Here is a 26,345-nt window from a genome sequence, read left to right on the forward strand (position 1 = left end):
TAAATTTTTGTCCTTCATGAGTCTCCTTTCTGAAGGCGGGACTGAACTAACTCCAAGCTCGCTTGCCACAGGAACCTGCCAAAGCTTGTCTATAATCGACAGCCAAACGCACAGGTCCTGGAAAGGGAAAGGAGTCACTGCAGGCAGGATTGATTGTCATGGCTCTGTGTTTGCTCAGGAGCTGGGCAACCCAACAGGGAAATGGCAAAGTCAACTGCTCACCCACTGCTAACTGCTGGGGCTGGCTTTCATTGTGTTTTTTTGTTAAAGTTTGTAAATGACAAATTTCTGGGTCCGCGTGCCAGTCACTGGTGACATGGCTGAGCTGCTCAGTGAAATGATTTCCTCTCTCACACACAGGCTGGCACAAGGAAAATATTTGGATACTTGTAGCTCTGTCTAAAAACCACTCCTGTTAATGCATAAGCAAAGGGGCTTTTGGCTACTAATTCCAATGTTCCAGAGATGTTAAAACTTCTATTCAAAACTGAACATGAGAACCCGCTTGTTTCACTGCTGTGTACATAAGCTGCAGGTTACTGAAACTTTAAATGTATTTTATATTTATATTTAATATTTATAATTTATATTTATATATTTCAATGGATTTAGTAGTTAGCAAAACTAAGTTTTTGAATGAAAATTATTAAGGAAATTGTCAGTACAAAATGTGTTCAGAAAGTGGATAAAAGTTGTTTGAAAATCAGTCTTTAAAGTCTTGAAAAAAGTCTTTTGGCTACTAATTCCAATGTTCCAGAGATGCTAAAATTTCTATTCAAAACTGAACATGAGAACCCTCGTGTTTCACCCACTGCTCTGTAGATAAGACAGCTGCAGATTACTGAAACTTCAAATGTATTTTATATTTTATATTTTATATTTTATATTTTATATTTTATATTTTATATTTATAAAATGGATTTTATAGTTAGCAAAAATAAGATTTTTTTGGACTGAAAATTATTAAGGAAATTGTCAGGACAACTTGTTTAGAAAGTGGATAAAAATTGCTTGAAAATCAGTCTTTAAAGTCTTGAAAATCAGTCTTTTAAGACACTTTAAAGCAGTGTCTTAAAAATAATTTTAAAGGTCTTGCCTTTGCTTTGGTGGAATTATTTACAGACATCTACTTCCCTGTGTGGGTATGCAGGTCACCATGCTTCCTTTTGCTGGGCTGGTGTAACTTTTTGAAAAAAAAAATTCAAATTATAAACAGTCACTAATTTTAGGGTAGAAGAGTGGCTTTTGTGGCATGTTTTATTTTTCCCTTAATTATTTTTTTTATTATTATTATAAAAATAAAATTGCATTATTATAAAAATAATGCAGCATAGCAGTATAAATGTTGTAATATTGCTGTCACATTACCCTCTAGATGTCTGTAAATCCTTTGGATTAAGATGGGATAAATTCTTCCGTTTAGTTGTAAAATATTTTGAATAAAAATTGTTGTATTAGAAATTTCTAAGGGAAAAAGGGAGAAAGACTGCATTCAAAAATGTCTCTGGAAGAAAATTTCAATTTGTGGCATCAGAGAAGCTGTTGGGCTCCCTCAATAGCTCTGACTGAACTGGCGTAACAGGCAGTGAGAACTGGAACTTTGCTTTCATTTTTTAACTTCTCCCCACTGCCTGACCTTGTATTTGGAGGGGAGCTGTGATGTCCAGTTGCTGCAGTGACCCACAGACAATGTTTTAAACCCAGCTGCTTCCTGGAAGTGCTGTTACCACTCAGGTCAGTGAATTCAGCTGCAAGTGAAGCAGAACTGGAAGAAAAAGAACAACCATGGAAATTCTCCTTTGCTTGGGGCTTGGATGATATTAAAAAACCAGATCTGGGGGAGGAGATTCATTGTGGACCCCAGAACAGAACCCTGAGAACTCCTGTTTGTGCTGACTTGTAGAAATACTAAATCATGATTGTAATGATGTTGTTTCCCCACTTATTTTTAATTCACCTGATCACATCCTGTCCTATCAGTGACCCCAGTCCCCTCTTGGTAGTACCTTTTTCATTTACCTGAAAATTTTTCTTTCTTTTGCCTGAATTTTTTTTTTCATGTACAGGTCAGATTAATTAAGAGCACCAGGACTGATACAGTAAAATCTGGATTTATTGATATGTTTCTGCCAAGTTACCTTTTTTTAAAAATGTGGTGATTTTTGTATCTCTGTGGGGCTGAAGCTTTGGGTTTTTATCTTCTTTGGTGTAGAATATACTTCTTTATTCCAGCTTCTTTTTAAAATTCAGTATTAAGTAGGTGTTGTTCAGCTGTAGCAGAATTCTGTCATTCTCTAAATGTTACAAAGTTCCTTGTATGTGCTTTTATATGAATTTTTTTGCTCAGCTTTAGCACTAAACAGAAAACAAAATGTCATTCGCAGGAACTCTGCATCCAGATGGGGTAAATTTACCCTGATCTGGGTACACCTCTCATCTCATTGCTGTTTTCCCCTTCAGAATTCCATTCCCTGGATGTATCAGTGTGCCAGGTGCTCTCCACAAAAATCACAGTTCTTGCCCTTCTGCTCTGATGCCAGGACTGGCCCTGCTGGTTCCCCCTCAGGACTCCAGTGCTGCTCCCAGGGATGGCCACTGGTTTTCCATCATTTCCTGGAATTTTTTCCAGGTCCTAGCAATCTGTGAGCTCATTAGTTATTCCAGAGAGCAGCAGGATCCCAGGTAAATGTGGATGCTGGTGCACATGGAGCTGGTGAAGCTCAGCTTCCCACATACAAGAAGTGCCTTGGAACTGCAATGTTCACCTGTGTCACCTTAGTTGTGTCTGCATTTGTGGCTTTGAGATATTAAAATCCTTTTTTTTTTTTTTTTCTGGGATCACTGGAACCGAAGTTATCGAACAATTTGTAAATCCTTTGGATTAAGATGGGATAACTTCTTTCATTTAATTGTAAAATATTTTGAATAAAAATTTATGTATTAGACATTTCTGAGGGAAAAAGGGCTCTCAGCACCAGCATGTTTGGGCTGGGTTGTTCCACACCATTCCCAGAAGGGGGCAAATGGATGTGAATGTAATTGCTGGAACTCACCGTGCCCCGAAACATGACGCGATTCTCCTACAATATTCTCATAATTATTTTTTTCTATCCCATATGAATAGTTATTAGTCTTAATGCTTTTTGAATAACACCTTTGAAATGTGCCTTTGTTTTTCCTAACAATCCAGTCCCTGACTCCGGAGATAGGTCTGGGCAGATTACTGTGCTGGGCTTGGGAGCCACTTGTTCAGATTACTGGAGCAAATTACTTGTATGGGAAAAGAATAAAAGCTCAGCACTTAATAGCAACTGCAGATCCCATTTTTAGATATTTATTGTGGCCTGTGCTGTTTGGTCTGGAGCTAGGATGATCTTTCTCTGGGTTCCCATCCTCGCCCTTGGGCAGTGAAACATCTTGGGGGAAGTGGGAAAGAGCAGGAATTGGGGCTGTAGGCAAAGGGATGAGCTGTTTACAAGGGAGGGTTTGGAATGGTGACTCCTTTCCCTGGCAGCCATTCTCACAGGGATGCAAAATGCGCCTTCAGCTTCTGCCCGGTGCTCTGCTTACAATTCTCTTTCCAAATGTATTCTTTTAAAAGTGATTTTCGTGCCAAATATTTTTTCCTTTTCTGCTTTAGTTTCAAAGCTTACACCAGAGATTCTGAGCCAGTTTTTTGCCTCAGTGATAGTTTTTCTGATAGAATCCAGCAGCAGGACCTGAGTTATGCCATATGCAGTGCCAGGGTAAATAAACTCTTTTTTTTTTGAGCCATACCTGGCATGGGGCTGCTGTGATGCTGCTCTCACCAGAGAGCAGAGGCATAAAACAAATACTCTCAGACTCAACATATTGTTAGCTTTCAGTTATTTTATGAAACATGCCAAATTTTATAAATATTTACATGATTAATATGTTGTTTAGTATTTCAATGCATTTTTAAAGTGGGGAATATAAACCAGCAAATACAACCTGATGTTTTATTTTATTTCATTGAAAAATAGTGATGCTGCAGCTTGGCTGTTACAGTTTTGCATTACACTATGTACATGTCACTATTCAGCTGTAAAATTTCAGTTGTTATTAGAAGGGATCATGCAGCTTAATTTGCATGTGGGAGAAACCTTTTTAGCAAAATAGCCTGAAGTTAGCTAAAATCTCATGATCTGGTGATGGATTTGTGTGCCATTCTACATTTGGAATTGCAGCACCTCAAAACTAAATATTCCTTACTCTGCAGTGTATGCTAGAACCAAAAACTTACATTTCAGTGTGCTTTCACTATGATTTCACAGCTTTTGTTTTGTGCTGTATTTGTGGTTTTGTAGGCTTCAGACTATTATTTATAGGGTTTTTCTTTTATTTAATTGGGTGGGGATAAATACTAAACAAACAAGAGAATCCTAGTTTACTTGAATTTCTGGTTTGGTTGTGAAAGGACGTTATTAAAATTTCTCTTGATGACAGCACAGTATAAACTTTCTAGCTAATAAGGTGTGTCATGTAGAGGAACATGAACCTTCCTGGGTGTTCTTAATGTCTTGGTGGTGAGCTGAAGAATGTTCTGGTGTCATTCTCAAGGACTTGCTGAGCTCTGAGGAGTCCCAGTCTCAAATCTAATCCATATTAGTGTTTCACCAGGAAATAATGCTCACTGTGCCCGATGTGCTCCTGTTTCTGCTGTAAAATCACAAATGTGTAAAGTGAAGGTTGAAAACATTTGCATCACTGAGAAGTAAAGGAAGCCAGGGAAGGCAGGTTGGAAGAGCCCTGTGGTTACACTTTCAGTGAATTTGTGCTTATTTTGGGAGGATTCCAGCAAGGAAGACGTTACTTTTAATCTTCCTGCTTTCCTAAATACCCTTACCCCTTCACAAGGAATAGACTGGGATAGTCCAACAGTCCTTTGCTCCTTTTTAAACTTGTGGCAACAATAAAATCAGCATTTCAATAGGAGGAAATAATGCTGATGGGATCCAGGGAAATTGGGACATGCAGGAGTCTGGTACTGGTGGGTTGGTACAACTGATCTGAATCTGGAATTTTATTTTTTTTTTAATGCCAGAATAAATGAAAAGTAGTTATAAAGAGTGAAAAATATGTAGAACCAGCGTTAACTTCTTCAGTTCATAAGTTACCTTCAGAATAAAAGGAGCATGAAGACTCTGTAAAAAGGAAATAGGGAGTGTTGAAGGTCTGTTAGTGAGGGACCTGGGGCACATTTGACAGGGGACTTGGCAGGTTAAGATATCATGGGATTCCGTGATAAAATCATGATGCGTTTTACATTTTCAATGAGGTCACACCCAACTCTACCAGTATCCTAAAAGAGCCTGGCTTAGGGACATATTTGTGAGCTATTTCTGCTGAATGGTGAGCTCTTGGCTTAAATAGGAAACACTTGGTTTAAATAGGAAACACTGTTAAAATAGGAACAACTTCTCTCAGTTGATGTTTGCTCTGTGTTTTAAAGATATCCCATTGTCAAGTGTATTTTTGATGAAAAGTTTGTATGAAATGAAGTCTCTGGTGCTGTCAGAGGGTTTCAAATGGACTCAGCCAGTCTCAAGAGCAGATAGTACAGCCTTGAAGGAATATCTGTGTAAATGTGACTGCTGTATCTCTGATTTTAAAATCCCCTCAGCTTCTGGTGCCTTGCTGATTTTCTACCTTTGTAACTTCTCCACCTTGTTGATTTTCTATTGTTAATTTTTCTTGTCAATTTGGTTAGAATGGGTATGTGCTCTGGGGCAGTACCCAGTTTTCTGTTCCTGATACAGAGAAGGTTTGATCATGTGCTGTTAGAGAGAAAAGATTGGATTCCTGTGTATGTTGTCTTTTTATCTGAGAGTAGAGGGAATGGTGATTACTGATAATTATATATAACTAGATATACTTTAAAAAAAACCCCAAAGTCTCCTTTGTGTAGAAAAACTCTACACACAGTGGACCAAAAGGGCATTTTTGCTTTTCCAATCTCACTTGGGCCATTCATGAAAAAAAAACCCAACCAAAGTGAATCCAGTACTGCTTTCCAATGCATTTTAGGAGGAGGTTTAACTGAGACCAGGATTTGAATAGTCTTATGGAAATGTATTATGTAGCTTCTTAAACTTGTTTACATTCTTAATTTTTAAGGATTATCTTCTGTGTTTCATATTCCAGAGTAATAAGTTGTTTGTTATGGACTTGCAGCAGCCAGGGGTTGCAGGAGAGGGATGATGAATCAAGAAGTCAGGTTTCTGCACACTCTGTTGGTCTGTTCTGTAGTGCTGGTTAATTTTGAGGCTTTTGGCTAAATTCCAGGTGCTTTTCATCAGAGATACAGGAAGACGTGGGGGGGAAAAAAAAAAGAAAAAGATCTACCTGTCTTAGGTGGACTCCTTAGAAAATAGAGAACACCCAAACCTGAAAGGCTGGTTATGGAGGAATTCCTTCTCTCTAACACCCAGGTGAACTTAAAAAGTGATGCATGGTCTTGAAAAGAGCCTTTTAAAAAGTTATAATGCCTATGTCACCGTAATAGTTTTCAAATTAGCAAGGAAGCATTATAAATAGTGCAGATTTATTTTTTTTTTCAGTAGCCAGCAGGTATGAGCAGGAAGAAATGCTGTGTCTGGAGCTGCAGCAGGAAAGGTCCCTCCCCCAGCAGCACTGGGAGATGGGGTAAACATTGAGCAGGGAATAAATGACAATGAATTGCTTCTGGCTTTTTCACCATGGGGTTTATCTTGGTATTGCACAACTTTAGCCTTAAGGCTGGGCTTTCTTGGGTGATATTTCTTTTCTGACACACAGTGTTATGAGTTTACAGAATTTTTATACTCCTTTAGAGTCAGTAATTCATTTGCTCAGTAGGATTTCTCCACAAGCCTGTTCCTTCATGTCTTTAACTGCAGTTTGCTGTTGGTTCACTCAAGGCAGAGCTCTGTCAGCTGTACACCTGTGTGAAGGTCTCTGCTCTGGCTTTGGGTGTCATTGGTAGGAGAGTCCCCAAAACACAGAGTGCTCAGTGTTTCAGAGCTGTCCTGGCTCAGCTGCTGCTCTGAGGGCCAGCCAGGCAGGGGAATTTGAGCTTTTGGGGCTGTGTTAGGTAAGGATGTTGGGATGGAGTGGCTGGAATCCAGATCTGGCTGCTTCCTGCTTGGCCCCTGGCCCCACTCCAGAGCCCTCACTCCTGTCAGCACCAGGGCAGTCCCTGGCAGAGGGACCTGGCAGCCAGAGCCAGTGTCCAGCTCCTGAACTCTGCATTTAAGAACCATGGCTGGTATCAAACAGTCTGTGGGGCAACATCCAGCTGAACCACCACCCCTTCTCTGAGTCTGACAGGCAGCCTTTGCATTCCAAGCCTTGCACCCTGAGCAGCCAGGCAGACAACAGCCTGTGTGCTGCCCTGCTGTGATTCATCCCTGAGCAGGTCTGTCCTGTGGGCTGCCTCAGGTGGCTCCATGGAAAAAGCACCACGTGAACATGTAATTAAAGACTCTCTTAATTCATGACGTAGTGAGAGGCTGCAGGGAGGTTGCAGCAGACAGAGCAGCCCTTCAGTCACAGGGCACAGAGTGCTGGGTTTGTGCAGGTGCCTCTGCCCAGCCTAGGTGGGCTCAGCTCTGGGGGCACCCAGGAGCTTCAGAGATTTCAGCTGCTCCCTCCTCACATCCCTCCTGGCCTCCAGGAGCTCTGCTCTCTTCCTCCTTCCCTGGCAAACCCCTAATGAGGCCAGCCCTGGGGGCAGGAATGGCACAGGAGAGGTCACCTGTGGGCGGTTTTTAGGCACTTGCCCTTGGGGATGGGATGTCAGAGCATCATCCCACAGGAACATGGAGAACCCTGCACAGCCAAAACAGCACAGAGAGCTTTGCACAGCCAAAACAGCACAGAGAACAAAACAGCACAGAGAACTCTACACTTCCAAAACAGCACAGAGAACCGTACACTTCCAAAGCAGCACAGAGAGCTCTGCACAGGCAAAACAGCACAGAGAACTCTGCACAGGCAAAACAGCACAGAGAGCTTTGCACAGCCAAAACAGCACAGAGAGCTCTGCACAGCCAAAACAGCACAGAGAACAAAACAGCACAGAGAACTCTGCACAGGCAAAACAGCACAGAGAGCTTTGCACAGCCAAAACAGCACAGAGAACTCTGCACAGGCAAAACAGCACAGAGAACTCTACACTTCCAAAACAGCACAGAGAGCTCTGCACAGCCAGAACAGCACAGAGAACAAAACAGCACAGAGAACTCTGCACATCCAAAACAGCACACTCATTTTCTGATCCCCACTGGAGGCTTTATCCTCTCCATGAAAGAGCCCTTCAGAGTAGATTCTGGAGTCAACAACTTACATAGAAAATGAGAACAATTCAGAGGTGATTCACAGGACTTTTAAACAAGTATTTATTTCTGGGAATGGGCCTAACCTGAACTTTCTGGTGTTGGCATGCAGTAAATTGATCCAGTAAATATTAGTACAAAGGCCCTAACGAAGTTCCAGTTAGGAGCTGGCTCTTTCCAGAGGTGCCATGTAGGAGTGAGTGGTCTCAAACCTGATTTTCTGTACATGGGGGAGCCAGAATTGTGTTTTTAGGAAACAACAGAATTCTGTGTTTTCACAGAATTCACAGAATGACAAGGTTGGAAGGGACCTTAAAGATCAAGTCCAACCCAGCCCCAATACCTCAACTAAACCATCTCAACTTCTAAGCATGGGGCTGACAAAGAGGCTGAACCTTCACTTCTGCACTGGGTTGGTTTTCATTGAAGAAAAATTTGAACAAAATTGCTATTCTTTGTGTTGAATATGTAACTAAGTTTAAACTTCATCATTCATTAATTGTAGTGTCTGTTGCTGCTCCTACTGTGACATTGTGCACAATGCTCCCTTCAGGAATAGCAAGTGTCCACTTTGTAGTACTTTCTCTTATTAATTCTAAAATAGAAGGATTTGCAAAGTATTTTTTAAGGATTGAAGCAGCTTCTCTGCTTTAACAGTCCCTATAAAAACATAATGCTTGTCTAAGATGACACTGACTTAATCTGTTTTAAGTTGCATATTTTAGTTTGAAACGAAATGTAGGCAATTCTTATTTAACCCCAGATCCAATGAAAATCTGTTTTAAATTAAATAAGGTCAACATGACATTTTGCAATTTTCTTGTGGAGACAAGGCCTAGGGCTGAGGAACAGGTTTTTGTTGTTTGTTTGACTGCTGTATTTGTATATTTTGTATGATAAACATTGCACTAAATTAAAAAATCGATTTACTGTGTGGAGTTAAAGTGACAAAGGGCTCTGGACAGCACAGGTTATAGTTGAGGTTGGTGAAAAGTACGTTTTTAAAGGAGTAATGTAAAAGATCTTTCATTTAAATACATTAAACCTTTCAGTATCCATTGTCTTCCGCAAGCTCCTTTGTAGCCACATTTCTCTTCACAGAGAAAAGCCAGGCACAATTCTTCCCAAGAATATTTCTGGGATTCACATTCTCTGAACCTCAGAGAAAGAAAACACAGTTCTTATCATTTGCTATGCCCGTGTTTGTGCAAAAGTAGAATGCAACATGGAGATTGTTTACCCACAGTGATGGTGCTTTGGTTCCTTGAGGTTCAGAGAATGTGAATCCCAGAAATATTCTTGGGAAGAACTTGCTTTTCTCTGTCAAGAGAAATGTGGCTACACTCCTTCACCAGACTTTTACTGTCTCTCACCTACACTGAGCACTCAACTGTGTAAAATCCATGTTTAAAAAGCAGAATATCTCTGCAGCTTGTCTCCAGTATGAGGAAAAAAACCAACCCAGCCCTGTTTGTAGTGGCAGAAGTTGTTTCTTTATTTTCCAAGGCTGGAGCACAGGGCTGTGCTGCAACTGCAGTGACGCTCTTGGGCATGGCAGGGTGGGGTGCAGCAGGTGCTTATTGATACCTTCAGGCTACAGCTAAAGGTGACTGTGTTTTCTTGAGCAGTCACAGACCTGCACAGGTGGATTTTGTTTTAATAATCAGCTCGAGAGTGGGCACTGTTTGTCCTATGGTTTTGGTGGCACACTTTAAAAAAAAAACAAACTTGTGGATCTGTGAAAGAAATGGGGACTTGTAAAATTTAAGCTAAACTTTTAAAGTTAAATCTGTAAAGTTAAGGAATAGTTCTGATCTTCTTCCTGTTGCATCTCCAATAAAAAAGTCATGTTCAGAATTTTAAAAATCAAATAATTTTGTCTTGACACTACCAAACTAAGTTTCTTCTGGAAGATATTTTTTTCTAAAGTTTTAAATCTGTCATTTTTGGTTAAAGCATTTTTAGCATTTTTTAGGTTTGGCATGGTGTTTGAGGGACTCTAGAGCAAGAAATGAAGTGAAACCTGGAATTTTGGGTTGTGTTTCTTTTGGGTTTTTATAACTCTTAAAAACCAACAAGAAATGTAATGCTGGTCCTGCTTTTTTGAACACAAACACACACACACACACTTGTGTCAGGAGCGGTTTTTATTCAGCATTTCCCAGTAAATATTCAACCAGTGACAGCACAAAACTTTACCAGATGCCTCCTAGATCAGTATTCCCTTTGATTTTTTTGTTGCTAATTACCTGCACATTTTACCTTGTTTCCCCTGTTAGTCCCACCTCCCCAGTGCCCACTGTTTGCTTCCTTTTCTTTCTCCAGACTTTGCAGTCACACAGAGCAATGCTGTGAGTCCCAGATGGAGGAAAAAGCCACCAGAGAGGTGTGAGAGAGTCCAACAGACCCTGGAGCATCTGTCCCTGTCCCTGACAAACCATTTGATGCTGTGCCCATTTGGGACACTAAACAAAAATACATTTTTTTCTTTCACTGAGACAATCCAAATGTGAGGAGCTGCTGGAGGGGCCTCCTTCCCCCTTTTCCTTCCCTGCATAGAGGTGGGAGTGTGCAGGGAAGCGTCCAAAGGAGCTGGAGTGGTCACTTGCACTGAGGGAAACGTGCTACAGCTTTGCAAAATTGCCTTTGGCGCCTGCTTGAGTGTTCCTGTAGAACCAGCAAATTCCATTTTTCTCATCAGTTGATGCAGCAATTTTCAAAACAAGCTAGGCAGCATTTTTAAATACTTTCATTGCAGTTTCTTTAGGAACTGGGAAATGTCCAACAATTCATCCATCTCAGCTGTATGGTTGTTTCAGAACTGGAATTACACTTTCTCCCTTGTAGTGTTTATGCTCCTATTACTCAAATCTCACCCATCTCTATATCTACTGCTTGATTTTCTTTAGCAGCTTAAAATTAATTTAAACAGCCTTTTAACACTTCACTTCTCCAGTCATGGTATCTATCTTTTTGTTTAAAGCAGCAGCACAGAGTGATGAACAGCACATGGAAGTTTTAATTATTTTGTGATTATATCCACTCAAGGATATCCAGGCACAGATTGCTAATGAAATACAGCTCAGTGATCCCATTTCTTGTTAATGGGATCACCTTTTGACAAGTATTTTCTAAGGAAAATGATGTATTTGATAAATTTGATACAAGAAAGAAAACAAAGAGAGAAATGGTTTCTTTTTTTTTTCTTTTTTTTTTTAAGAGGCTGTTGTTTCTGCAGACATCAGTCATTTAATAAAGTTGTGCCATCTAGAGAGAGATGTATTCAGATTTTCTGTCTGAATGTGCAGATACCAAATAAAGGCCCTCTGGGGAGCCCTGCACTCATATTCTTGACTGTGGCAGTGTGTTTCTAGAACGGTGTAAAAGAATTGTGCTTACAGGTTTTGTGTGGAAACCCAGGGCACAGGGAATATTTCTGTGTCTGCTCTGGGGTGCCCTGAACCCCAGAGCAGCACTGAGTTTGACCCTCATTCATGGAGAAAGTTTCCTAGATTTCAAGATAGACTGGAATCCACAAAAGTGTGAAATAGATTATAGAGAGTAGTGGAGGTGAATCACTTGGTGAGAAATTGAGGTTCTGGGATTTTTAGTGTGTTGTGGATGGAAGCAAGATGGAGGGCACAGGGTGTCACCCTGGGTTTCTTCTTCATGCTTCTTCTTCCTCCTTCTTCATGGGTTTGGGTGGCATTTTGTAATTGGGTGGAAAAGTCTATATTGCAGCTCTTTGGGATCAGTTATAGGGTTAAAAGGGAAAATAATCCAGGTGTCAGTTCTTAATTGGATAATTTAGTCTTAAAAGACCTTGTAACAAGAGATTGTTGGCCATTTTGTGCCTTTTAATGAAAAGCTGCAGAACTCACAGTAGTGAGACTGTTTTACTGATCAGAAATAATAAACACTTGAGTCTGAACATGAACTACCCTCTCAAGTGCCTTCAATCCAGACCCAGAAAAACCAACGACTGGAACCCCCACAGTTTTGGAAGCTCTTTTATCTGTAGAAAAACATAATTGACTTCTGCATGTAGTGACTGGACAAGGTGGGATGGATTTAAAGTAAAGAGAGTGGGTTTAGGTCAGATATCAGGAAGAAATTCTTCCCTCTGAGGGTGGGGAGGCCCCTGGATCCCTGGAAATGTCCAAGGCCAGGATGGACAGGGCTTGGAGCCACCTGGGAGAGAGGAAGGTGTCTCTGCTCATGGCAGGCATGAAACAAGACAATCTTGAAGGTCCTAACTTGCTTTTTGTGTATTTTTTGTGCCATAACAGTGGTCCCTGTGATGCTGAAGGCGCTGACATACGACGAGAAGAGGGGGGCGTGCAGCGTGGGCTCCAACGTGAGGGACGCGGCCTGCTACGTGTGCTGGGCCTTCGCGCGCGCCTACGAGCCCGCCGAGCTCATCCCCTTCATCAGCCACATCTCCAGGTGGGGCTGCCTCCATGCAGCCTTTTTCTGACTCAGGCATGGGATAACTGAGTGGTATTTTAAAAAATTTTATTCTGTTTTCAGTCTCATGTGAAGGGTGAGACAATACAAGTGTTACAATTCACGCCATCACAATCAGAATCCAACTATTTCCTAATTACTATACACTATAAGTGTTTCTTTGCCTATCAACTTTTACCACACCATAGTATAAATACCTTAAAGCAAATAATCTGAAGTTACTCTTTATGGGTCCTAATACAATGTATCTTTCATAGTTCTTTTTCTTTCTATATATATCAATATCCTATTTCCTAATTACAATATACTGTAAATGTTTCTTGGCCTATCAACTTTTACCACACCACAGTATAAATACCTTAAAGCAAACAATCTGAAATTACTCTTTATGGTCCTAATACAGTGCATCTTTCACAGTTATCTTTCTCCATATATATCAATATCCTATTAGTATATATCAATATCCTATTTCCTAATTACAATACACTATAAGTGTTTCTTAGCCTATCAACTTTTACCACACCATACTATAAATACCTTAAAGCAAATAATCTGAAATTACTCTTAGTGTGTCCTACTACAATGCATCTTTCATAGTTCTATGTCTCCATATATATCTACATATATATATGTATACACACATATACATATATCTATATATATATATCTGTATCTATCTATATAGATTTATATAGATTATATAGAGATATATCTCTATATATATCTATATAGAAGAGATATATCTCTCTTCTATATAGATATATATAGAGATATATCTATATATAGATATATATATCCATATATATGTATCTATATGATATCTATATGATATATGTCAGATATATAATATATATATATAACTGGTCTTTTTTGCAAGGCCTTTGAAGCTTGTTTCTACCTCCATTTCTCTCTCAGCAAAGTCTGTCCTATTCCATAGCATTTCTAAGTCACCATTTCTTATCTCAAGGTTTGCATACAGATGCACACTATATGAGCTTTCTGCCAGGTTTTGAGAATTTTCTACAAATCCATTTGCCACATTTCCCCCTCTCTCTTGAACTGAGCTAGGAAACTGATACAGGTCATTTTTTAAGTCTATTAAAACTTAAGATGTTTGCTAACACTTATGCTGAATAGCTTAAAAGTAAAGAATTGTGTATGGGTGGGATGGTGGTGATGTAAACATATCTATTTCCTTTTTTGTGTGATGACTTCAATTCCTTCTTTTCATCTGATTTTCAAAGGAAAATCCAAAGAAACTCACTGTAAGATAGGTAAGAGAAATCAGTGGAGGCTTTGGCAGGGTGTCATCTTCTGTCTGCTTGATCCACCTTGTGTGGGGATCAAGTGTGGGGACCTCAGGAACATCAGCTCAGGGAGTTTAAGAAGAGAAGTTTAAGAGAGAGAAGATTTGGAACCTTAGTTCAGTAGAGGCAGAAATAACAAACTGTTCTATAATGGAGGAGTTGCTTTATGGAGTCAGAAAGGGCTGGAAGTATTAGGAGAAAACTTAAGGAAGAGATTGTTTCTTACTTTTTCAGCTGTGTCTTGTTCCTAACAATCCAAGATTCATGGGACTTCGTCAGATGGGTGTTGTGCAAAGAATAAAGCATATTTTTATTGACCAGCTTACAGCTTGCAAATCGAGCAGGTTAAGTCTAAAAGAATAAAGTATACCTCAGCTCTACTTCTATTCAAATTATAATTTTCCTTTTAAAGTGTTCCAATTCAAAGATTATTTTGAATAGAAGATAAAACCACTTCCAGTTTCTGAAAGAGGTAAGAACCTTACGTGGCAATACAAAATCCTTAACACAGCACTTTTCAATAGTAGGGGTTTTATTACTAAGAAGGTGTTTGAGTTAAAGTTAACAAATACATGAGAGGATTTTTCCTCTTTTGATGCCTTGTGGTTTTATAGAGTAAAGCAGAGTGCAGGATTTCACTTAGCAGTGAATGGAAGTGCCTGGAATAGTTACTTTTCAATCCATGGTTTCTGTTTCAAAAGAATTTCAAAAGTAAAATATTTTAAGAGATTTCCAAATCTGTGCTACTCCAATGGTGGACTACAAGTTGCTGCAACTTTTCCCTTAATACTGTTGCTATTTTTACAAATACAAACTGGTTTTACCTTTTTTCTTCTGTCTCATGTTCTCCCTCCTCCTTGCCTGTGGGATTCTCTCTTTGTTGTTTGGCCTTTTTGTTGGCCACACACTGGCTGACATTTTGAGGTTTCTTAACGGGTGACTTGCACTGCAAACACAAAGGTGGCTTCTCACAGTTTCTTGGCACACTTGTAGTACAGCCATTGACAGCAGCTTTGTCTCCATCAGAAGGGTTTTATCAGTGGGCATTTAGTGTTTTCTTTTTAAAAAAAATTAGAAGTTTGGACTATACAGTGATCTGTGGTTCTGGATTCTGCTTTAATTTTTAGCAACTTCCTTGCTTCTAGATTGCTGACAAAACTATTTCAATCTTATCCAAAAGCCTACTTTGCCCACACAGGGCTACCTACTGATCTCAGCATATTCCCAAAGAGTATGTGACTGTTTTGTTCTTCTTTAAAAACAGTTTTTAAAGTTCTTTGAGACAATCTGTGAATGAATCCATTTTTATTCCTGGACACAGAGTCCTGGCTGGTCTCTGCTGGTTTTCACCCCTGTAGTTTCGCTTTTTCAGTGCTGGTCCTTCAATGCAGGCTCACGCAGCAGGTCTCTGTCCTGTGGTACTTGCTCCTGGTGTTTTTTGAGACCTTGATAAAACCTTCCTGTCTAAGAACCTGCTGTCCGTCTTCTCAAGGCCAAGCACCATTTTTCTTCCTTTTTTCCATAGAGAGCAGAGAACAAATGCTGAGACATTTTAGTCTTGTTTCTCTCATGATGTGTTTCATGGTGTTTTGATGATGTTTCATCTACACTGGCATAGATTGTGAAGGAGAGGAGTCTGGTGACCCTGTGATAAGATGTGATGCCTAAAACATCCCCTGTTTTGGGATAATTTTTGGAAAGAGAAGGCGAAACTCCAGGATATCCCTACATCACTTTGGCATGCAAGCAACAGTGACATTTGCCACAATAAGTTATTAATGAGATGTTTTATTTTGAAGGATCATATTTAATTCACTTCTAGCTGAGTTCCTAGTAAATTATCTGTAGTATGAAATTCTTAGCTAAGGGCACCTGAAGATGTATTTGCACAGTGAAATAATCCCATGATATTGTATTATTGTAAATATTGTATTTTGATTGATATTGTAAATACAATCTTGTATTCTTTTTGTAATCTAACCAACACTAATGGTAGCAGTGAAGGCACACTGTCACCTGTCACCAGAGTGGTAACAAATGGCTGTGGCAGGGTGGTAACAGCTCTGCAGAGTTACATTTATGTTCTCACTGCCTGCAAATCTTTAGTGTTGGTATGGCCAGACTTATCCTGAAGTCTGGTTCAAATCTGATAATTTTTATAGATTGGTCATCAGCTTGGTGAAAATAAAAGGTCTGACTTGAAAACCTTTAAAGTTTTCCTTTAAGGTTGGGCAAGCTTTTTGCTTGTAGAAACTTAAGAGATCCCAATTGTGAGTGTTCAAGCCTTCCCTTTATCAGAATTCTGATCTGTTCTGTTTGTCAGAACTTCTCTTCTGCTCATGATGCTTTGAACAATATATTTCCTATTTCATTTCCTCCTTTCCCCCTGCCATGCTGCAGTGTTGGTCTCCATAGGTGAGATGCAGGTTTACCTTGTGATTTTTCAGGGTTTGTGGTTTTAGTTTTATGGTCACAAAGCTTTGTTGGTGGGACTCTGGAACAGATGTTTGTAGCAGGAGTTGTGTTTTTGAAGAAGCTGGTGCCCTTCAGCTTCCAGCCTCTTCTGGTAACAGATTATTTTTTTTTCAGGAAAGTGTCAAATGACAATATTGAGATCCCTCTGCCTGTGGTAGCAAAACCAATGAGAGCTGTGGCTGTGCCACCTATGACAACTTCAGTTGTTGGGAATGAATTGATGGGATGGAGAGAAACATGGGGTGGAAGCTGAAATTGCTAATGAACAGCTGTAAGGTGTTGTGGTTTGTAATATTTAGTTTTCCAACAACGCTGCAAGGTATTTTGGCAAGTATTAATGTTATACTAGGTTTCACCTAAAAATCTTTTTAGTTATAGTGGCCATTCCTTTTCTAAATCAACTCTTCAAGGTAGAATTGCCACTCCAAAGAGAAATGGTGAAAAAAAATTTCAAATAAAGTATGACACACAGTTTCACCTATTGTGTCAGCAAGCTCATAATTACACATGGCTTTTTTTTTAAATCTAGCCTTAGGTGTGTCACTGTTTTACTTAAAGAAGAGTCATCCTTCTAGCCACAAGCAAATTGTTGCTACCCTTCAAAAATGCAGCACTCAGCATCTTGAAACAAAATGCATAATATCCATTGTGAGCTGAATTACACAGCAAAAACGTCTGCCTGAATATACACTATTAGAGAAAAATAGTAAACACCTTCCAAAAGTGTGCTGAGTGATTGCAGTCTGAGCTGCTGGCTTTGCTTAGTGCTGGGAATTGCACAAGGTTTATCCTGCACTCAGTGTTCAGCTGCTGGAAGCAAATGGGACCCATTTAGGTACCAAAATACATAAACTGGGTCCTGCCCTACATGTCCTTAACAGCACTTACAGATTAAAGCAGAGGGTGATTTGCAGGGGATTCTTTTTTCCTTTTCTTGGATCATTTTGTAATTGAAAGACATTGTTTTTTCAGCAGTCAAGGAACATAAATATTTCACTTTGGACCAGTGAAAAATTACTTTAAACTGCATGAAGTCAGATTGGTTTTTTAGTAAAATTTCTTGTAATTGAAAGACATTGTTTTTTCAGCAGTCAAGGAACATAAATATTTCACTTTGGACCAGTGAAAAATTACTTTAAACTGCATGAAGTCAGATTGGTTTTTTAGTAAAATTTCAGACAGTGCTTTAAAATAAATCTTTCTCTCCATATTCACTGTCAGCTGATTCTTCCCTGATTTTTTATGAATGTTCTCTTCAGTGATGAAATTGGCAGAATACTGAAGTTGCAAACTTAGATTGCTGTAGATCATAGATCACCCCTTCTTTTTCCTGACCTTGCCACTCTTTTAATAAAAACACAAAAAGAAATAAAAAAATATAGAGAACACTTATTGGAAATACATGCCTGAGAGTGTTTCTAATAGCACTTGCTTGTATTTTTCCATGTCAGTTTTTTTTCCCAATCCATATTTCAACAATATACACTTGCTCATCTGCTTAATGGTCTGTTAAAGTCTAGTTAAACTGGTTTCTAAAACCTTGCCTCATCTATTCAAACTACAGGACCACAAAAAGGAAATTCTTGGCAATGTAGATGAAACTTCACTTATTTTGCAGGACCATGTTGCTCTTTTTTGAGATGCACTCACTGAAGTTGCTGTTCAAGCATATCTTTATAAAAGTACCACTTGACTGAGCTTTGTTTGTTTCTCTCCCAGTCTCTACATGCAGCCTCTCTTTTTAAGCTTACCTATGAAGAAAGTGAAACAGAATTTAATGACTTGGAAATGTGGGTAATTTGATTCCTGCCCCCTTGGGTGTGGAAGTTGCTGTCTGTGAAGTGGCAGGTGCACAGTAAGGAGCTGAACTGTTTTGTTTAAAACCTAAACAAAAAAATAAAAAGGAAAACATACTTGCACTCTGTATTGCAATTAGAGAGATTAAATGGTTGCTGGCTATCTGAACTGTGGAGCTGTGCAGGGTGCAGGGTCCTTTGCCTGTTTGGCTGCTGTGGGGGATCAGGAGCTAGGATCTGAAACCAGAAACAAGTTTCAACAAGTTTCAAAATATGACCTTGCAGAAAGACCAGATATTTTAGAGAATTAGGCTGGTCTAGGGGAGTCAGGAGTCGGGATCTGTTTGGATCTGGGGTCTCTTGAGAACTTGTGAGAAATGGATCTGTAAAGAATTCTCAAAATCTGACAGAAAGCTCACACAGACTTGTACATCTGTATGCAAACACTGGGATAAAGTGTACTGATTTAAGAAGGCCATGGAACAGAGATGACATTGCTGAGAGAGAGATTGAACCAGAAACAAGTTTCAGCAAGTTTCAAATATGACCTTGCAGAAAGACCAGCTATTTTAGAGAATTAGGCTGGTGTAGGGGGGTCAGGAGCTGGGATCTGTCTCTGTGCAGCAGAGCACCAGGGCAGGCAGCCTTGGCTTCCCCAGGGTGCTGCCTGGCTTTGGGAGGGGGGAACAAGCAGGTGTGGCTCAGGATGGATGATGGAGCTTGCTCCAGGGCAGGATTGTCCTGCAGAACTGGGGAAATCTGAAGCATTGCTTTGAGCTATGTCTTGTACTGTGATGAAATGTGGGGAATGGCTTTCTGCAGTTATGTTCCTGCAGAGGAGAGCTGGGTGCTGAAGGCACTTGGGCAAAGGGACATCTGTATCACAGACCCTCTCCTTTCCCCTTTCCTTTTTCTTCTTCTTTTCTCAGGCTTTGTAATTCCTTGTCTAAGCTTTTTTCTTGTTGCTCTTTTCCACATGTGTATTTCTTACACTTGGACCCTTTTACTTCAAATTTTTGCATTGGAATAACTCACTGAACAGCACAGGAGGGTGGGTGGAGAACAGGATGTGTGAGAGCTCTGTGTGAGCTGGGTTAGAGGGACTGCAAAAGTAGCAGTGTGGAAATGGGAATGGTCACAGCATTTCTCCTTCTCCTAGCTAAACAGGAGGAATTAAACCTGCAGTGTGGCTGGAGCAGGCCCTTGTGCTTGCTCCTTGCCCTGTGGGGCTCCTGCAGTGTCTAACACAGCTCCATGGGGTAAAGGGAACAGGGGAACTGCTCTGGTCTCAAAAATTAAAAAAAAAAAACCCTGAGTCTAGATGTGTTTTCATCACCCAGCTCCCTGTGCAGCCCTCCCAGGTGGGCTGGCATGACTGGAGAGGTGCAGAAGGGGCTGTTTGCAGCAGCAGTGCTCCAGAGACACAATTCTCACCTCCTTTTCTTGCATGGATTGTTCAAACCCACCTTGCTTGTGGTGGTTCTTGTGCCTTTCCCTTTCCTAGTGTACAGCAGGGAGGAGAATTTGCTGTCCTGGTACCACTTCATCCTTTTTAAGGCTCTGGAAGGATATTTTGGGTTTGTACCACATTGGCAAGAGGTTGGAGAGTTTATTTTTCTCCTCCCACAGCTTCAGGGTGGCACACTGGGGTTGATGGCAGCAGGATCAGCTTCTAGCTGCTTGTGGCTAGTGGGGACTGGAAGTCCCTGCTGCAGGTGGTAAAAGGAATTCAGCTTTATTGCCTGGTACACCTGGTGCTTGTGAGCTGAGGGCCGCTGGTGCTTGTGTTAATTCTGTGTTCTGATGTCTCTCACCTGGCCCACCTCTGCTCCCCGGTTCTTCCCACCTTGTCAGGGAAGGGAATGAGACCCACAAGGTCTGGGCAATGCCCACTGGCATACTTGGAGTCTTCTAACTTTCCCTGAGGCCAGTTAGGTGAGGCCTTGTGAGGATGGTTAATGAGGAAAGGGAGAATTATTAGTTGACTGATAAAATTGCAACTTACTTTTAAAATCTGTGTTTATTGTGCACTTAATTGCTGTCATGCATGCAGGCTCCATATCTCTCAAGGAGCCAGGAAAGTGTTTCTATGGAGACTGGAGGGTGTAAAAAAGGCAGGAAAGCTGTTCCATGGAGACTGGAGGGTGTAAAGGAGCCAGGAAAGATGTTCATAGGCAGTGGAGGGTGTAAAGGAGTCAAAAAAGGTGTTCCATAGGGACTGGAGGGTGTAAAGGAGCCAGGAAAGGTGTTCCATGGGGACTGGAGGGTGTAAAGGAGCCAGGAAAGGTGTTCATGGGACTGGAGAGTGTAAAGGAGTCAATAAAGGGGTTCCATGAGGACTGGAGAGTGTAAAGGAGTCAATAAAGGTGTTCATAGGGACTGGAGGGTGTAAAGGAGTCAATAAAGGTGTTCATAGGGACTGGAGGGTGTAAAGGAGTCAATAAAGGTGTTCATAGGGACTGGAGGGTGTAAAGGAGTCAATAAAGGTGTTCCATGAGGATTGGACGGTGCAAAGCCATCCTCTGCTCCTCCTGGCAGCAGGCAGGTGTGGTGCATTTGGGGCAAGTCAAGACATGATCCTTTGAGTAGCTTAAAAAAATATCCCACTTGCTTTGACATCACCAGTTTCTTTCTGTTAGGAAATCCTGGTGCAGTATCACATAAACTCCCACGACAAAGCAGCCAGGTGAAGACACCTTGGAGGTGTTCCACCCTCTGCACTAAGCCTGGCTTTGGGGAGGATGTGCCTGTGCTTCCAAGGGGGAATTAGCCTGAAAAGAGCATTTGTGGAGTTTGATAAGTTAGAATGCTTCATTAAAAGGATTAACATGGAACAGTGAGTGCAGTGTGATTTAGCAATCTAACGGGGCACTGATAGAATTCCTGGGGTTTTCATTTTGCTCCCCCAGTGTTGTTTGAAGCACTGAGTGGCTCAGGCGGCAGCACAGACAATACACTGATTTACTGGCTTTATTTACACAGCTTTGTCTTAAGGCAACAGAAGAGTAAGAAAAAATGGAAAATGTGATTATAAATGAGCTCTTGTTTGATGCAGTGAGGGCAGCACTCAGGATTCTGAGCTTCTTGGTGTGATGAGGGGTTTTTTGTGGTTGTTTTTTTTTCCCCCCTCTTCAGAAAAGACCTATATTGAAATACTGCATAACTGACAAATTTCTGTTCTAGTCTGTAAAACCAGAAATGTCAGGCAGAACTTCGCTTCTTTTTGGTTTCAAGGATCATTTTCCTCCACATCTTTTAGTCTTGAAAGTTCTCTAATTAAAACATTTATGGGAGCTAGTCATATCGTTAAAACTATAATACTTCTTAAGTGTCCTTTTAAAATAATTTTTAAGTCTCTCTGTGCCAGAGAATTAGCAAGCCTTGATTGATGCCTTGTGAAGGCTGGCCTAGAACGGCGGCTAGACAGAGTTAAAGAATAAAGTAGGGATTTATTAGAAGGCCTCAATGGATATATTTTGAGTAGCATAAGAGCCTAGCCAGGGTTACACTTAAGATGGATTTAAAATGGTTGTAAAATGGATGACTTGTCAGGGAGTCTCACACTTTTATGAGTTCTGCTCCCTTTGCACATTGGAGTTAATTGTCCAACTACAGCTTTGGCCCATGAAGTCCCATCCTTCTTGTTTTTCTCTCTCCAGCCCACGGTGTTTGTGCTCTTGGGCTGAGATTTGGATCATTTGTCCTTGGTGCCCAGCTGGAGCAGGAATTGTTTTGTCTCCCTGCTCTGTGCACAGAGCTCACATCCCCTCATGTGAAGCCCAGACCCACACACTAAAGCAGCACAGAATCTGAGAAATAGAAAAGCTAAACCTGAGGCATGAGTCTGAAGAGTGTGTACCTGACCCAGCAGGTTTTCAGCAGTGAGCCATCAGTGCTGCTTCCTGATGGAATGATGGAATGCTTCCTGAACATTGCTCTTGCAGGCTCTGGTGTTTGGATGACCTCCTCTCTGCTCTTGTCTTTGTGGCAGACAGGGGTGTTGCTCCTGCAGGTAGCACTAAGAAAGCATTAGCTGCCTTTAGAACCCTTTATTGGGGTTTGTTTCCATTTCATTCTGACTTTCTGGCTCCTGTTTTCCCTAATGGATTTAAACTGAAATTACAGAGGCCAAGCTGACTCTGCATTTCAGGGAGGTAGAACAACACAGTATTCATCACTGTAGGGAACTGATAGCCACTACCCAGGGAAGTTTGATATTATCAGTGTAATTAATATCCTCATGCTGAAGCAAAGCTATCTTGAATTTACTTTTCAGCCAGTATTTATTTCCGGTTTTGCCTGGAGTCAATAAATCATGTAATGAAGAGTTTCAGGCTTTGAAAGGAATAATTTTCTGCTTAAATGATTCTCCTGAAGTGATGTTTATTTGTTGCTGGAGTTAATTGAATGCTGGAGGTGGATTTCTAAAGCTGCAGACTGTGTGTCCTGGGATATATTCTCTCTCCTGTGTTGTGCAGCACATCTTTGAACAGCAGCTCTTTTGAGGCATAAGAATTACCCTGTGCAGGGTCACCAGACTTCATGCATGAAGAAATAGTTTCACATAATCATCCTTCTGTCTCTAAAGGGTCACCCTAAAAAACTGCTTTGCAGTTCATCTTGCAGGTTACTTTTTACCAGGATTTGCATGTTAGATTTTTATGCCTTGCAGGATGTGACTGTTCTCTTGGAGATAACTGCAGCTTTCCATTGCTTCATTTTGTGTTGTGTTTGCTCCTTACACAACATTGCTGTACATTTGGCTATTGAGAAACTGTATTTCCAAGTTTTCATTGAAAATAGCACTGAGTCTCACATTTGACATGATTATGTCCAAGTTTTACACCCCTGCTCTGTTTAAAACCTGTTTGTGTATTCCATAAATTCCTTTGATACAGTGGGGTGGCAGTTGTGCTGTGGGAAGTCCACAGCAAACTAGAGAAACAAGAAAGCACAAGGTTACTTCAACTCAGATTTTAGTTCAGCCTTGTATTTGTAAATAATAATCTCCTTAGAGGACGTGCTGCCTGTTCTGCTTGGAAGGCTAAATGTTGAAATGATGGCATTGCACATTCCTTTTCAGAAATTTGTACTAATGCTCAATATTTTATTTCCTCAGTGCATTGGTTATTGCTGCAGTGTTTGATCGTGATGTTAATTGCAGAAGAGCTGCTTCTGTAAGTTACCACATCCAGCTTCCATCTCTCTGTTATTTTGTTGCTTTCATTTAATAATTTGTAGACTCAATTATGTAGAACTACGGTAGAGAAGCAAAATATTATGTTGGGAGCAAAAAAATTGTTTTTTAAAATCCTTAGAAGTATCTTGTGAATTTAGATGTTAAATTATATAATCCACACATGCACATCTGAATTTATGGCCACAGTTAGCTGACTTCTGTATTGCTGTCATGATGATCAAGATAAAGTATCTAAGAAAGAATTATTTAGCATTTTTTAGTCACAAGATCACAAACAAAAGGGTCCTACATAATACACAGATATTGGCTCTTTTGCACATTTCCAAGGTGGGGAGTTTTGTGAGGTTACAATTTCCTGATTGTGCATCAGCTGTTACTCTTTAGTCATGGTAAACTTAAAATTTCTAGGATAATCTCTCTCCTTCAAACATATTTTTAGTTGCTATATAAAACTCTTTATATAACAACTTTAGTTGTTATATAACATTTCCATAGGACTGGAAATTTTTAAAAGAGTGGCAAATCCATTAATCAGATACTGTTAGGCAGGGAATAGAACTGACACCAAAGTATATTCTGTGAAAACTTTCTGTAGAAATATTCATGCTGTTGAGAGTTGAGAGGAGTGTTCTTAAGAGAAGAGAAATGATGGAAAATTACAACTTTCTATACTTATATAATTTGAGAAGAATGGCCATTTTATCTATGAGTATTTAAGTCTATGTGTTGTAGACATTGAGCTTGCTTCCTTTAAAAAAAAGTATAAATTTTATATTTTAACAGAAAAATCAAATTATCTTATGCATATGTAAAAAACTCCACTCTCTAACTGTATGAACTCATATCAGAATGTCTGCCAAAGAACCACATCTCTGTTCCTGACAATAAATGTCACTGTGAATGTGTTAAAAAACAAACAAAAAAAAAGAAAACAGACAATCTTTTCAATATGCACACTACCAGGTCTGACTTTATGACAGAAATTTTGCAGAGTGATGTGTTTAGAACATCAGGAGGGTTTCTCAGGGATACCTGGCTAGCATCCTCACTTTTTGTAGCCACGCCTGTGCTGCTGCTGGAGCTGCTGAATGAAGCTGCAGTGTAATTGCTGGGGAAGTGAGTCAGGGCTTGAGCAAGCCCAGCTCAGCTCCTGGCTCTGAATTTGCTCAGAGCAGAGCAGCCAAGGTGCTGCAGATTGCTGAGCAGTGCTAGAACCCTTCCCTGCTGTACAACTAACAAATGCCAGCAATGCTGCTTCCCCCAGACTTCAACTCCTACATTTTAGAAACTAGAATTTGCCATTCTTGGATAATTTAAATGCCTTTATTCAAATCAGTTTCTCAGAGGAATTTCTTTTCCTGAGAGCTGCATGAAACATTAGGGAGCATAGGTGGTGAAAAGTGAATTATTTTTGTGATCCTTAGGAATTGTCCTCAGAATCAGGGTTTATATGGACACCAAGGAGAAATCTTTATAACACAATTGCCACTACAAGTGTGCTGCTTACCTTTGATGGCTTGATTTAATCATCAGTGTGTTTCTACACTTAAACTGGTACTTTGGCCATGAGCTTTGTGCTAATCCAGCCAGGCTCAAGCTGAGAGCTCAGTGCAGCCTGAGTATCTGTATTTCTAATTAAAACCCAGCACATTTCTCCTGACTTCCCTCTTCTGCTGTAGCCCAGGCTCCTGAGCTGTCTGAAAGTCAGCTACCTCCAATCTCATTAATTTTTTCACTAATACTTTCTAAATCAGAGCTGGTCAAAATTTGGAATAGCTGTTTGTTGGACATTTATGGAATTACTAAAGCCTTTTCTCTTATTTTAGAAAGGCAAAGAAATATTTTGTGTTTACCAGCCATTATTACAATTTTGAAGAAAAATACCTGGGAGTGCTAAATATTTCCAATCATTACTTACAGTTAAACACATATTTAAATAAACAACAGGTTTTACTAGATTTTCCATCTCTTACAATATGCAATATATTATAATGCAGAGCACCAATAAAATAAAATGGTGAATAGAGACATTTTGAACCCTGAGGTTAGAGAGAATAGAACAAGACTCTCCTTTTGAAGCTCCACAAGCATTCTGGGCTGGCTTGTGCAACTCTTTCATGAATAATCAGTATAAGGAATAATCAGATGAATAAGTGATGTTGAATTGGACTCTATTCAGCTCTGACGTCTCAAAGATGCTTTTTTTCCCCTTTTGAGTGATAGTATTTAAAATAGCTACTTTTAAATGAAATATTTTTAGAGGATGCTGTAATATTTTTTATCACTTTTTGTGGGAAAGAAGAGTGTTCAGGTTGGTCACCTTGGTTCTGATCTCATGGAATCTTTACCTTAGTATCTTTTTATCCAGTTTTTGCATCTCCAGAAGGGGATTGTATAAAAACTGAAAAATTACTCTCACAAAACACTTCAAGTATTTGGCATCTCTTAGGAATTTTGCATCTTTTAGGAATTTCAGGGCTTTACAGATTTTGTATCATTTAGGCACTTGTCTGAGCAGCACATTTTTAAATGACACTTTAATTCAGTGGTTGAACTATGAAATCCCTTGGATATGATAGAGAATGTCATACTCACTGAAATATGCCTGTGCTGAGTAAAAAAGGGTTTCAGTAGCATAAAATATAGAATCATCCAAGTGGGAAAAAGCTTTAAGATCATCAAGTCTAGCTGTTAACCCAGCACTGTCCAGTCTGGATACACCAGAGTTGCCAGAAAATATGTTCTGCAGCCCAAACATACCTTT

The 26,345-nt window shown here is 40.1% G+C and overlaps 1 protein-coding gene across 2 annotated transcripts in view; it reads left to right on the plus strand.

The window, feature by feature from the left end:
• TBCD (tubulin folding cofactor D) overlaps nucleotides 1-26,345 on the plus strand; it is a 122,340-nt gene that overhangs the window by 36,363 nt on the left and 59,632 nt on the right. For both annotated transcript variants that reach the window (XM_058817550.1, XM_058817549.1), the window contains 2 exons: nucleotides 12,626-12,782; nucleotides 23,501-23,558. In XM_058817550.1, the coding sequence (XP_058673533.1) occupies nucleotides 12,626-12,782; nucleotides 23,501-23,558 (215 nt within the window). The remainder of the gene's footprint in view (nucleotides 1-12,625; nucleotides 12,783-23,500; nucleotides 23,559-26,345) is intronic.

Source organism: Ammospiza caudacuta, chromosome 19, assembly GCF_027887145.1.
Source record: "Ammospiza caudacuta isolate bAmmCau1 chromosome 19, bAmmCau1.pri, whole genome shotgun sequence".
NCBI lineage: Eukaryota > Metazoa > Chordata > Aves > Passeriformes > Passerellidae > Ammospiza > Ammospiza caudacuta.